Genomic DNA, 13154 nt, shown 5'->3' with positions numbered 1-13154 from the left:
GAATTTGGGACTAAAATTAGGCTCCATTAAAGTTCAGATTTCGGCCCTATCCATTTTCTTTCAAAAAGAATTTGCTTCTCTCCCAGAAGTACAGACTTTTGTGAAGGGAGTGCTGCATATTCAGCCTCCTTTTGTACCTCCGGTGGCACCTTGGGACCTTAACGTGGTGTTGAGTTTCCTTAAGTCGCACTGGTTTGAACCACTTAAAACGGTGGAGTTAAAATATCTCACTTGGAAAGTGTTCATGTTGTTAGCCTTGGCTTCGGCTAGGCGAGTGTCGGAATTGGCGGCTTTGTCTCATAAAAGCCCCTATCTAGTTTTCCATATGGATAGAGCGGAATTGCGGACCCGTCCTCAATTTTTGCCTAAGGTGGTGTCATCTTTTCATATGAACCACCTATTGTGGTGCCTGTGGCTACACGAGACTTGGAGGATTCCGAGTCCCTTGATGTGGTCAGGGCTTTGAAAATTCACGTGGCCAGAATGGCTAGAGTCAGAAAAACAGAAGCACTGTTTGTCCTGTATGCAGCCAACAAGGTTGGCGCTCCTGCTTCAAAGCAGACTATTGCTCGCTGGATCTGTAACACGATTCAGCAGGCACATGCAACGGCTGGATTGCCGTTACCAAAATCTGTTAAGGCCCATTCCACTAGGAAGGTGGGCTCGTCTTGGGCGGCTGCCTGAGGGGTCTCTGCACTACAGCTGTGCCGAGCTGCTACTTGGTCGGGTTCAAACACCTTTGCAAAGTTCTATAAGTTTGATACCCTGGCTGAGGAGGACCTCCTGTTTGCTCAATCGGTGCTGCAGAGTCATCCGCACTCTCCCGCCCGTTTGGGAGTTTTGGTATAATCCCCATGGTCCTTACGGAGTCCCCAGCATCCTCTAGGACGTAAGAGAAAATAAGATTTTAAACCTACCGGTAAATCTTTTTCTCCTAGTCCGTGGAGGATGCTGGGCTCCCGTCCCAAGTGCGGACTACTTTTGCAAGACTTGTATATAGTTTTGCTTACTAAAGGGTTATGTTATAGTTTGCATCGGTCTCCGACTGATGCTATGTTGTTTTTCATACTGTTAACTGGTTAGTTTATCACAAGTTATACGGTGTGAATGGTGTGGGCTGGTATGAATCTTGCCCTTGGTTTAACAAAAATCCTTTCCTCGTGCTGTCCGTCTCCTCTGGGCACAGTTTCTCTAACTGAGGTCTGGAGGAGGGGCATAGAGGGAGGAGCCAGTGCACACCCATACCTAAAGTCTTTCTTAAAGTGCCCATGTCTCCTGCGGAGCCCGTCTATCCCCATGGTCCTTACGGAGTCCCCAGCATCCTCTACTGTGTGTGTGTGTGTGTGTGTGTGTGTGTGTGTGTGTGTGTGTGTGTATATATATGTTTCTGTAGAGAAGGGCACCCAGTCCAACTTTGAAAAATATATCCTTTTTAATATCACCCCAACATGGGCATTAAAAATGATGAACAACAAATCACGGTGGCTCAGCATGAAATAACATGAAATATCATCTCCAAGCAACATGGCGTATCAACGCCTAAACATTTATTTTGAAATAATGTTTAGGCGTTGATACGCCATGTTGCTTGGAGATGATATTTCATGTTATATCATGCTGAGCCACCGTGATTTGTTGTTCATCGTTTTTAATGCCCATGTTGGGGTGATATTAAAAAGGATATATTTTTCAAAGTTGGACTGAGTGCCCTTCTCTACAGAAACTTTGCATTTATCTGGACTGTAATGGAACAGATCTTAAGGAGCACCATATATTTAATTATTGGAGTGTGCAAGTATCTACACACATATACATATATATATATATATATATATATATATATATATATATATATATATGTATATCTCCTATCTATATCCAATAGAAGCGGCACTCAACGGGTCTTTAGTTTGAGAAGAGTAAATCAACGGCGGAGTGACGCCTGGCAGAGGTTAACGTTTCAGTTTAATACATAAACTTTCGTGACAAAAGTTTATGTATTAAACTGAAACGTTAACCTCTGCCAGGCGTCACTCCGCCGTTGATTTACTCTTCTCAAACTAAAGACCCGTTGAGTGCCGCGTCTATTGGATTCCTACATTGTCTGCTGCAACACAGATTATTGAAGGCACCAGGGCAAATACAGCGCAGTATCCGGAGTGCCAGCTTTGTATCTATATCTATATTTCTCTATCGTCCTAGTGGATGCTGGGGTTCCTGAAAGGACCATGGGGAATAGCGGCTCCGCAGGAGACAGGGCACAAAAAGTAAAGCTTTTCCAGATCAGGTGGTGTGCACTGGCTCCTCCCCCTATGACCCTCCTCCAGACTCCAGTTAGATTTTTGTGCCCGGCCGAGAAGGGTGCAATCTAGGTGGCTCTCCTAAAGAGCTGCTTAGAAAAAGTTTAGCTTAGGTTTTTTATTTTACAGTGAGTCCTGCTGGCAACAGGATCACTGCAACGAGGGACTGAGGGGAGAAGAAGTGAACTCACCTGCGTGCAGGATGGATTGGCTTCTTGGCTACTGGACATCAGCTCCAGAGGGACGATCACAGGTACAGCCTGGATGGTCACCGGAGCCGCGCCGCCGGCCCCCTTGCAGATGCTGAAGTCAGAAGAGGTCCAGAATCGGCGGCTGAAGACTCCTGCAGTCTTCTAAAGGTAGCGCACAGCACTGCAGCTGTGCGCCATTTTCCTCTCAGCACACTTCACACGCAGTCACTGAGGGTGCAGGGCGCTGGGGGGGGGCGCCCTGGGAGGCAAATGTAACCTATATAAAGGCTAAAAATACCTCACATATAGCCCCCAGAGGCTATATGGAGATATTTAACCCCTGCCTGGATTCACTAAATAGCGGGAGACGAGCCCGCCGGAAAAGGGGCGGGGCCTATCTCCTCAGCACACGGCGCCATTTCCTCTCACAGCTCCGCTGGTCAGGACGGCTCCCAGGTCTCTCCCCTGCACTGCACTACAGAAACAGGGTAAAACAGAGAGGGGGGGCAAATTTATGGCGATATTTTGATATATATAAAGCAGCTATAAGGGAGCACTTATTATAAGGCTATCCCTGTTATATATAGCGCTTTTGGTGTGTGCTGGCAAACTCTCCCTCTGTCTCCCCAAAGGGCTAGTGGGTCCTGTCTTCGTTAGGAGCATTCCCTGTGTGTCTGCTGTGTGTCGGTACGTGTGTGTCGACATTTATGAGGACGATATTGGTGTGGAGGCGGAGCAATTGCCAAATATGAGGATGTCACCCCCTAGGGAGTCGACACCAGAATGGATGCCTTTATTTATGGAACTACGGGATAGTGTCAACACGCTAAAGCAGTCGTTTGACGACATGAGACGGCCGGACAATCAATTAGTGCCTGTCCAGGCGACTCAAACACCGTCAGGGGCTGTGAAACGCCCTTTGCCTCAGTCGGTCGACACAGACCCAGACACAGGCACTGACTCCAGTGGTGACGGTGACGAATCAACCGTATTTTCCAGTAGGGCCACACGTTATATGATTTTGGCAATGAAGGAGGCGTTACATTTAGCTGATACTACAGGTACCACTAAACAGGGTATTATGTGGGGTGTGAAAAAACTACCTATAGTTTTTCCTGAATCAGAAGAATTAAATGACGTGTGTAATGAAGCGTGGGTTGCCCCTGATAAAAAGCTGATAATTTCAAAGAAATTATTGGCATTATACCCTTTCCCGCCAGAGGTTAGGGAGCGCTGGGAAACACCTCCTAGGGTGGACAAGGCGCTAACACGCTTATCTAAACAAGTGGCGTTACCCTCTCCTGAGACGGCCGCACTTAAAGATCCATCAGATAGGAGGATGGAAAATATCCAAAAAAGTATATACACACATGCAGGTGTTATACTACGACCAGCTATAGCGACTGCCTGGATGTGCAGTGCTGGGGTAGTTTGGTCAGAGTCCCTGATTGAAAATATTGATACCCTGGACAGGGACAATATTTTACTGTCGTTAGAACAAATAAAGGATGCATTTCTTTATATGCGTGATGCACAGAGGGATATCTGCACACTGGCATCACGGGTAAGTGCTATGTCCATTTCGGCCAGAAGAGCTTTATGGACGCGACAGTGGACAGGCGATGCGGATTCAAAACGACATATGGAAGTTTTGCCGTATAAAGGGGAGGAGTTATTTGGAGTCGGTCTATCAGATTTGGTGGCCACGGCTACAGCCGGGAAATCCACCTTTCTACCTCAAGTCACTCCCCAACAGAAAAAGGCACCGACTTTTCAACCGCAGCCCTTTCGTTCCTTTAAAAATAAGAGAGCAAAGGGCTATTCATATCTGCCACGAGGCAGAGGTCGAGGGAAGAGACAGCAACAGGCAGCTCCTTCCCAGGAACAGAAGCCTTCCCCGGCTTCTACAAAAGCCTCAGCATGACGCTGGGGCTTCTCAAGCGGACTCGGGGACGGTGGGTGGTCGTCTCAAAAATTACAGCGCGCAGTGGGCTCACTCGCAGGTAGATCCCTGGATCCTGCAGATAATATCTCAGGGGTACAGGTTGGAATTAGAGACAGATCCACCTCGCCGTTTCCTGAAGTCTGCTTTACCAACGTCCCCCTCCGAAAGGGAGACGGTTTTGGAAGCCATTCACAAGCTGTACTCTCAGCAGGTGATAGTCAAGGTACCTCTTCTACAACAAGGGAAGGGGTATTATTCCACTCTTTTTGTGGTACCGAAGCCGGATGGCTCGGTAAGGCCTATTCTAAATCTGAAGTCCTTGAACCTGTACATAAAGAAGTTCAAGTTCAAGATGGAGTCACTCAGAGCAGTGATAGCGAACCTGGAAGAGGGGGACCTTATGGTATCCTTGGACATCAAGGATGCGTATCTCCACGTTCCAATTTACCCCTCACACCAGGGGTACCTCAGGTTCGTTGTACAAAACTGTCACTATCAGTTTCAGACGCTGCCGTTCGGATTGTCCACGGCACCTCGGGTCTTTACAAAGGTAATGGCCGAGATGATGATTCTTCTTCGAAGAAAAGGCATATTAATTATCCCATACTTGGACGATCTCCTAATAAGGGCAAGGTCCAGAGAACAGCTAGAGATGGGATTAGCACTGTCTCAAGAAGTGCTAAAACAGCACGGGTGGATTCTGAATATTCCAAAATCCCAGTTAATGCCGACAACTCGTCTGCTGTTCCTAGGGATGATTCTGGACACGGTTCAGAAAAAGGTTTTTCTCCCGGAGGAAAAAGCCAAGGAGTTATCCGAGCTTGTCAGGAACCTCCTAAAACCAGGAAAAGTGTCTGTACATCAATGCACAAGAGTCCTGGGAAAAATGGTGGCTTCTTACGAAGCAATTCCATTCGGCAGATTCCACGCAAGAATTTTCCAAAGGGATCTGTTGGACAAATGGTCAGGGTCGCATCTTCAGATGCACCTGCGGATAACCCTGTCTCCAAGGACAAGGGTGTCTCTTCTGTGGTGGTTGCAGAGTGCTCATCTATTGGAGGGCCGCAGATTCGGCATACAGGATTGGATCCTGGTGACCACGGACGCCAGCCTGAGAGGCTGGGGAGCAGTCACACAAGGAAGAAACTTCCAGGGAGTATGGACGAGCCTGGAAACGTCTCTTCACATAAACATTCTGGAACTAAGAGCAATATACAATGCTCTAAGCCAGGCAGAACCTCTGCTTCAGGGAAAACCGGTGTTGATCCAGTCGGACAACATCACGGCAGTCGCCCATGTGAACAGACAGGGCGGCACAAGAAGCAGGAGTGCAATGGCAGAAGCTGCAAGGATTCTTCGCTGGGCAGAGAATCATGTGATAGCACTGTCAGCAGTGTTCATCCCGGGAGTGGACAACTGGGAAGCAGACTTCCTCAGCAGACACGATCTTCACCCGGGAGAGTGGGGACTTCATCCAGAAGTCTTCCACTTGCTGGTAACCCGTTGGGAAAGACCAATGGTGGACATGATGGCGTCTCGCCTCAACAAAAAACTGGACAGGTATTGCGCCAGGTCAAGAGATCCGCAGGCAATAGCTGTGGACGCGCTGGTAACGCCTTGGGTGTACCAGTCGGTGTATGTGTTTCCTCCTCTGCCTCTCATACCAAAAGTATTGAGAATTATACGGCAAAGAGGCGTAAGGACGATACTAGTGGTTCCGGATTGGCCAAGAAGGACTTGGTACCCGGAACTTCAAGAGATGATCACGGAAGATCCGTGGCCTCTACCTCTAAGGAGGGACTTGCTTCAGCAGGGTCCCTGTCTGTTTCAAGACTTACCGCGGCTGCGTTTGACGGCATGGCGGTTGAACGCCGGATCCTAAAGGAAAAAGGCATGCCGGAAGAAGTCATTCCTACTTTGATTAAAGCAAGAAAGGAAGTAACCGTGCAACATTATCACCGAATTTGGCGAAAATATGTTGCGTGGTGCGAAGATCGGAGTGCTCCGACGGAGGAATTTCAACTGGGTCGATTCCTACATTTCCTGCAATCAGGATTGTCTATGGGTCTCAAATTGGGATCTATTAAGGTTCAAATTTCGGCCCTGTCGATTTTCTTTCAAAAAGAATTGGCTTCAGTCCCTGAAGTCCAGACCTTTGTTAAGGGAGTGCTACATATACAGCCTCCTGTGGTGCCTCCAGTGGCACCGTGGGATCTCAATGTGGTTTTGGACTTTCTAAAATCTCATTGGTTTGAACCACTAAAGAAGGTGGATTTGAAATATCTCACATGGAAAGTGACCATGCTTCTAGCCCTGGCTTCGACCAGGAGAGTGTCAGAACTGGCAGCTTTATCTTACAAAAGCCCATATCTGATTTTCCATTCGGACAGGGCAGAACTGCGGACTCGTCCGCATTTTCTCCCTAAGGTGGTGTCAGCATTTCATCTGAACCAGCCTATTGTAGTGCCTGCGGCTACAAGTGACTTGGAGGACTCCAAGTTACTGGACGTTGTCAGAGCATTAAAAATATATATTGCAAGGACAGCTGGAGTCAGAAAATCTGACTCGTTGTTTATATTGTATGCACCCAACAAGATGGGTGCTCCTGCGTCTAAGCAGACGATTGCTCGTTGGATCTGTAGCACAATCCAACTTGCACATTCTGTGGCAGGCCTGCCACAGCCTAAATCTGTAAAGGCCCACTCCACAAGGAAGGTGGGCTCATCTTGGGCGGCTGCCCGAGGGGTTTCGGCATTACAACTTTGCCGAGCAGCTACGTGGTCAGGGGAGAACACGTTTGTAAAATTTTACAAATTTGATACTCTGGCTAAGGAGGACCTGGAGTTCTCTCATTCGGTGCTGCAGAGTCATCCGCACTCTCCCGCCCGTTTGGGAGCTTTGGTATAATCCCCATGGTCCTTTCAGGAACCCCAGCATCCACTAGGACGATAGAGAAAATAAGATTTTACTTACCGATAAATCTATTTCTCGGAGTCCGTAGTGGATGCTGGGCGCCCATCCCAAGTGCGGATTATCTGCAATAATTGTACATAGTTATTGTTAACTAATTCGGGTTATTGTTGAAGGAAGCCATCTTTCAGAGGCTCCGCTGTTATCATACTGTTAACTGGGTTTAGATCACAAGTTGTACGGTGTGATTGGTGTGGCTGGTATGAGTCTTACCCGGGATTCAAAATCCTCCCTTATTGTGTACGCTCGTCCGGGCACAGTACCTAACTGGAGTCTGGAGGAGGGTCATAGGGGGAGGAGCCAGTGCACACCACCTGATCTGGAAAAGCTTTACTTTTTGTGCCCTGTCTCCTGCGGAGCCGCTATTCCCCATGGTCCTTTCAGGAACCCCAGCATCCACTACGGACTCCGAGAAATAGATTTATCGGTAAGTAAAATCTTATTATCTATAGATATATATATATATATATAGATAGATAGATAGATAGATACATAGATACATAGATACATAGATACATACATACATACATACATACATACACACACAGATTTTTTTTTTTTTTTTTTTTAGATTATTTCACAGATGATTGGGTCTCAACACAATATTGGCAAACATTTTTGAAGTGTTTTTTTTGTACAAGTTCATTAACATTTGTAACAAAGACCGACTGAATTTATTTTTTTTCTTTTACATGAGTTTTTGGTTTCAGTAGTACTTTCCTGTTGACTGTAGAGCAGGACTGGCCAACCTGTGGCTCTCCAGATGTTGTAAAACTACACATTCCAGCATGCCCTGCCACAGTTTTAGCATTCCCTAATAGCAAAACTGTAGCAGGGCATGCTGTAACGTGTAGTTTCAGAATAACTGGAGAGCCACAGGGTGTTTATTTCCACAGTTTAGGAATTTTTCTTTAATTTCTTTTGCATGTTTAGTGAAAATTATATTATCATCGGTGCAGTTTCTCCTTAACCTTTTAAATTGGCCTCCAGGGATCGGGTCAAGCCAGTTTGTGTGATGGCAGATTGATATGTTGATATATGTCTTGAAGTCTTTAGTTTTAATATAATTTCTGGATCATGACTGATTGTCTTCTATATAGATAGTGATGCCTAAAAAGTTTCTTCCGTGTTGCTTATTTCTGATGTCAGTTGAAAATTCCAATTATTGGTGTTTAAAACAGATACAAAGTCATCGACACCTTCAAGATTACCTTTCCAGATAAAAAATATATCTTTCTTTTACAGCACCCCAGGTTCACTCCATATGAGTTAAGTAAATAAATTAGCGTAATGGAGCAAACTTGGTGCCCATTGCTTCCCCCACTTTTTGAATAAAAAAGTCCTCTTTGAATATAAAATAATTGTTAGAATAAAACGAATGCCCTTAATTAAATATTCTTGTTACATTGCGTCTGTTTTTACAAGAATTTGACTATTGCACAAACTTTTGTATGAGGCACTATCACTTAGCAAATTTAGATGATCACCTAGGGTGCCAGATTTTAGGAGGAAGTCGAAAACCAAAGACAGCTGGTATATGCACCTTTCACTGATGAGTGAAAGTTTATTCCTACAGTTGTATTGTTACTAGCTCATTCATTGTGTTCAAGAATTACTTCGATTTATTCTATGGAGTCTCTCCCACTTCCATGCCATGCTCCTGGATTGTGTTATTGGAGTAATCCTGTCACATTTCTCTTTGCATTTCACCAGTGCAGCCATGTAACATAGAATGGGATGACATTATTACATAGAACAATGTCATATGGCTAATGTGTCAAATTTATATTATTGTATTTACCCCCACGACAGGGAGAAACTGGGCATTCACAAGTCACAAAATGCTCCGCTGGATATGTCCCAGTTTCAGAATTTGTTTAACACCTGCAAGATTCCTGGCGTGACCAGAGACTCAATTGCCAATTACTTTAAGACTGGTGAGTAATCATTCATTGACACATATTAGTGCTCACACGTCAGCAGTGTACTAGTGAACAGTTTGTTACAGGACAAATGATGTTTTTCCTTCTTTAAATAGAAAAAGAATATTTAACCTCTGTTTATATTGAAAACATTTCCAGGATCAGACCCTTTCTCACCCTGGATGCTACGAAGACCCTCATTGAATCACTGGTCATCTCCTGATTGGACTATTGTAATCTCCTCTTATCTGGTCTCCCTGACAACCGTCTCTCTCCACTCCAATCTATCCTCAGTGCAGCTGCCAGACTCCTCTTCAACTCCAAATGTCCTACGTGCACATCCCTTCTCTTATAAGCCCTTCACTGGCTCCCCTTCCTCTTCCGAATCCATTTCAAGCTTCTCACACTCGCTTGCAAAGCCCTCACCCATTCCTCCCTCATTTACATATCTGACCTTATCTCCCTTTACACTCCCATCCACCCTCTTCATTCTACCAATACATGCCGTCTCTACTGATTACATCCATTCCGGCTTCCAAGATTTTGGCTGTGGTGTTCCCTACCTCTGGAATTATCTACCTCTCCCTATCAGACTCTCCACCTCTCTCCAAAACTTTAGACGGGCTCTCGAACCCACTTGTTTATCAAACTCCGCCATATTACATGTTTACTTCTACCCCATCTCTTATCCTAACCCTCTTGTTACATGCTCACTTCTAGCCCATCTGTTACCCCAATCTGTCTGCCCCTCCCCATCAGAATGTAAGCTCTCACGAGCAGGGCCCTCTCCCTTCATGTGTTTTCCCTCTCTTAGACTATCTTCTACTCCATGCTCCCTACAACGGCACCTAACCCTCGTTTTCTGCCGCCCTGATGCAGCAATATTTATGTACCATGTACTTGTCCTACATTATCTTGTAAGTTGTTGTTTTCTTGTATTTCTCATTTGTTTATTTACCTTGTTAGGCGCTGCAGAACCCATGTGGCGCCATATAAATGAAGTATAATAATAATAATAATAATTAAAATGTTTATTGTTAACGTGTGCCGGTTTAAAGTAGGCTTCTATCACTGCTTATGCATGATGCCCCCCACCAGTGAAAATCTGGAGCGGATTGCGATCTGCTGTAAATTAGGCAGGGTGTGTAAGAGGCACCCTTAGAACAGAAGCTGCATTGCTGTTTAATATGTTTTCTCTTACGTCCTAGAGGATGCTGGGGACTCCGTAAGGACCATGGGGAATAGACTGGCTCCGCAGGAGACATGGGCACTATAAAGAAACTTTAGAATGGGTGTGCACTGGCTCCTCCCTCTGTGCTTCTCCTCCAGACCTCCAGTTAGATCCTGTGCCCAGAGGAGACTGGGTGCTTTCAGGGGAGCTCTCCTGAGTTTCTCTGTAATAAAGAATTTTGTTGGGTTTTTTATTTTCAGGGAGTCCTGCTGGCAACAGGCTCCCTGCGCCGTGGGACTGAGGAGAGAGAAGCAGACCTACTTCAGTGATAGGCTCTGCTTCTTAGGCTACTGGACACCATTAGCTCCAGAGGGATTGGTACGCAGGTCTCACCCTCGCCGTTCGTCCCAGAGTCGCGCCGCCGTCCTCCTTGCAGAGCCGGAAGATTGAAGCCGGGTGAGTATGAGAAGAAAGAAGACTTCACAGGTGGCAGAAGACTTCGGATCTTCACTGAGGTAACACGCAGCGGTAACGCTGCGCGCCATTGCTCCCGCACACACACACAAGCAGAGATGGGTGCAGGGTGCAGGGGGGGCGTCCTGGGCAGCAATAATCCTCTTGGCTGGCATTATAGGTATAATCAAGCTATGGCAGTATGATATACAACCCCCGCCAGGTTATTTAGTATTTTGAGCGGGACCGAAGCCCGCCGCACTAACCAGCGCCATTTTCTTCACAGCACGCTGCTGAGAAGCTGGCTCCCCGGACTCTTCCCTGCTGAACACGGTGACAGAGGGCTTTGAAGGAGGGGGGGGGCACATAATTTGAGCACAGTTAATATATTTATATATAAAACAAAAAAGCGCTGTGTATTGCTGGGACTTGTGTTTCCAGGGTCATTGGCGCTGGGTGTGTGCTGGCATACACTCTCTCTGTCTCTCCAAAGGGCCTGGTTGGGGGAACTGTCTCCAGATTAGAGATTTCCCTGAGTTTGTGGGGTGTCTGTACGCGTGTTGGCATGTCTGAAGCGGAAGGCTCTTCTAGGGAGGAGGTGGAGCAAATGAGTGTGGTGTCTCCGTCGGCAACGCCGACACCTGATTGGTTGGATATGTGGAATGCTTTAAATGCAAATGTGAATTTATTGCACAAAAGGTTGGACAAAGCAGAGTCCAGGGGAAATACAGGGAGTCAATCCTTGCCTTTCACTATGTCGCAGGGCCCTTCTGGGTCTCAAAAGCGCCCACTATCCCAAATAGTAGACACTGATACCGACACGGATTCTGACTCCAGTGTCGACTATAATGATGCGAGGTTGCAGCCGAAATTGGCAAAAAGTATTCATTATATGATTATTGCTATAAAAGATGTGTTGCATATCACAGGTGACCCCTCGGTCCCGGACACGAGGGTGCGCATGTATAAGGAAAAGAAACCTGAGGTTACTTTCCCCCCTTCACATGAGCTAAATGAATTGTTTGAAAGGGCTTGGGAAACTCCAGACAAGAACCTGCAGATTCCCAAAAGGATTCTTATGGCGTATCCTTTCCCGGCTAAGGACAGGATACGGTGGGAATCCTCTCCCAGAGTGGACAAAGCGTTGACGCGCTTATCCAAGAAGGTGGCGCTGCCGTCTCAAGATACCGCAACACTCAAGGATCCTGCTGATCGCAGGCAAGAGACTACGTTGTAGTCAATTTACACACATACTGGTACATTACACAGACCGGCGATAACGTCGGCTTGGGTTTGTAGCGCTGTAGCAGCGTGGACAGATACCTTGTCTGCTGAAATTGATACACTGGATAAGGATACCGTTTTATTGACTTTGGGTCATATTAAGGATGCTGTCCTATATATGAGAGATGCTCAGAGAGACGTTGGCCTACTGGGTTCCAGAGCCAACGCCATGGCGATTTCTGCTAGGCGAGCCCTGTGGACCCGACAATGGACGGGTGATGCCGACTCAAAGAAGCCTATGGAGGTTTTTCCTTACAAGGGTGAGGAATTATTTGGGGAAGGTCTCACGGACCTGGTTTCCACAGCTACTGCAGGTAAATCCACTTTTTTACCTTATGTTTGCTCACAGCAAAAGAAAACGCCACATTATCAGATGCAGTCCTTTCGGTCGCATAAATCCAAGAGAGTACGGGGATCTTCCTTTCTCGCCAGAGGTAAGGGTAGAGGGAAAAAGCTCCCAACTACAGCTAGTTCCCAGGAACAGAAGTCCTCCCCGGCTTCTACAAAATCCACCGCATGACGCTGGGGCTCCCCTGAGGGAGTCCGCCCCAGTGGGGGCACGTCTTCGACTTTTCAGCCACGTCTGGATTCAATCACAGGTGGATCCCTGGGCAATAGACATTGTTTCCCAGGGTTACAAGCTGGAATTCGAAGAGGTGCCTCCTCGCCGATTTTTCAAATCGGCCTTACCAGCTTCTTCCCCGGAGAGGGAAGTAGTTTTAAATGCAATTCAAAAGCTGTGTCTTCAACAAGTGGTGGTCCAGGTGCCCCTGCTTCAACAGGGGACGGGGTACTACTCAACCCTGTTTGTGGTACCAAAACCGGATGGTTCGGTCAGACCTATTCTGAATTTAAAATCCTTAAACCCATACTTGAAAAGATTAAAATTCAAGATGGAATCGCTCAGAGCGGTCATCG

The 13154-nt window shown here is 46.6% G+C and overlaps 1 protein-coding gene across 3 annotated transcripts in view; it reads left to right on the top strand.

The window, feature by feature from the left end:
* CROT (carnitine O-octanoyltransferase) overlaps positions 1 to 13154 on the top strand; it is a 164166-nt gene that overhangs the window by 67334 nt on the left and 83678 nt on the right. For all 3 annotated transcript variants that reach the window (XR_010177587.1, XM_063921450.1, XM_063921449.1), the window contains one exon: positions 9219 to 9343. Coding sequence is in view for 2 of the 3 variants with exons in the window: in XM_063921450.1 (XP_063777520.1) it covers positions 9219 to 9343 (125 nt within the window). In the remaining variant the exon portion in view is untranslated. The remainder of the gene's footprint in view (positions 1 to 9218; positions 9344 to 13154) is intronic.

Source organism: Pseudophryne corroboree, chromosome 5, assembly GCF_028390025.1.
Source record: "Pseudophryne corroboree isolate aPseCor3 chromosome 5, aPseCor3.hap2, whole genome shotgun sequence".
Taxonomy (NCBI): Eukaryota; Metazoa; Chordata; class Amphibia; order Anura; family Myobatrachidae; genus Pseudophryne; species Pseudophryne corroboree.
The sequence above is the reverse complement of the archived record's forward strand: the minus strand, read 5'-3'. Positions and strand labels throughout refer to the sequence as shown.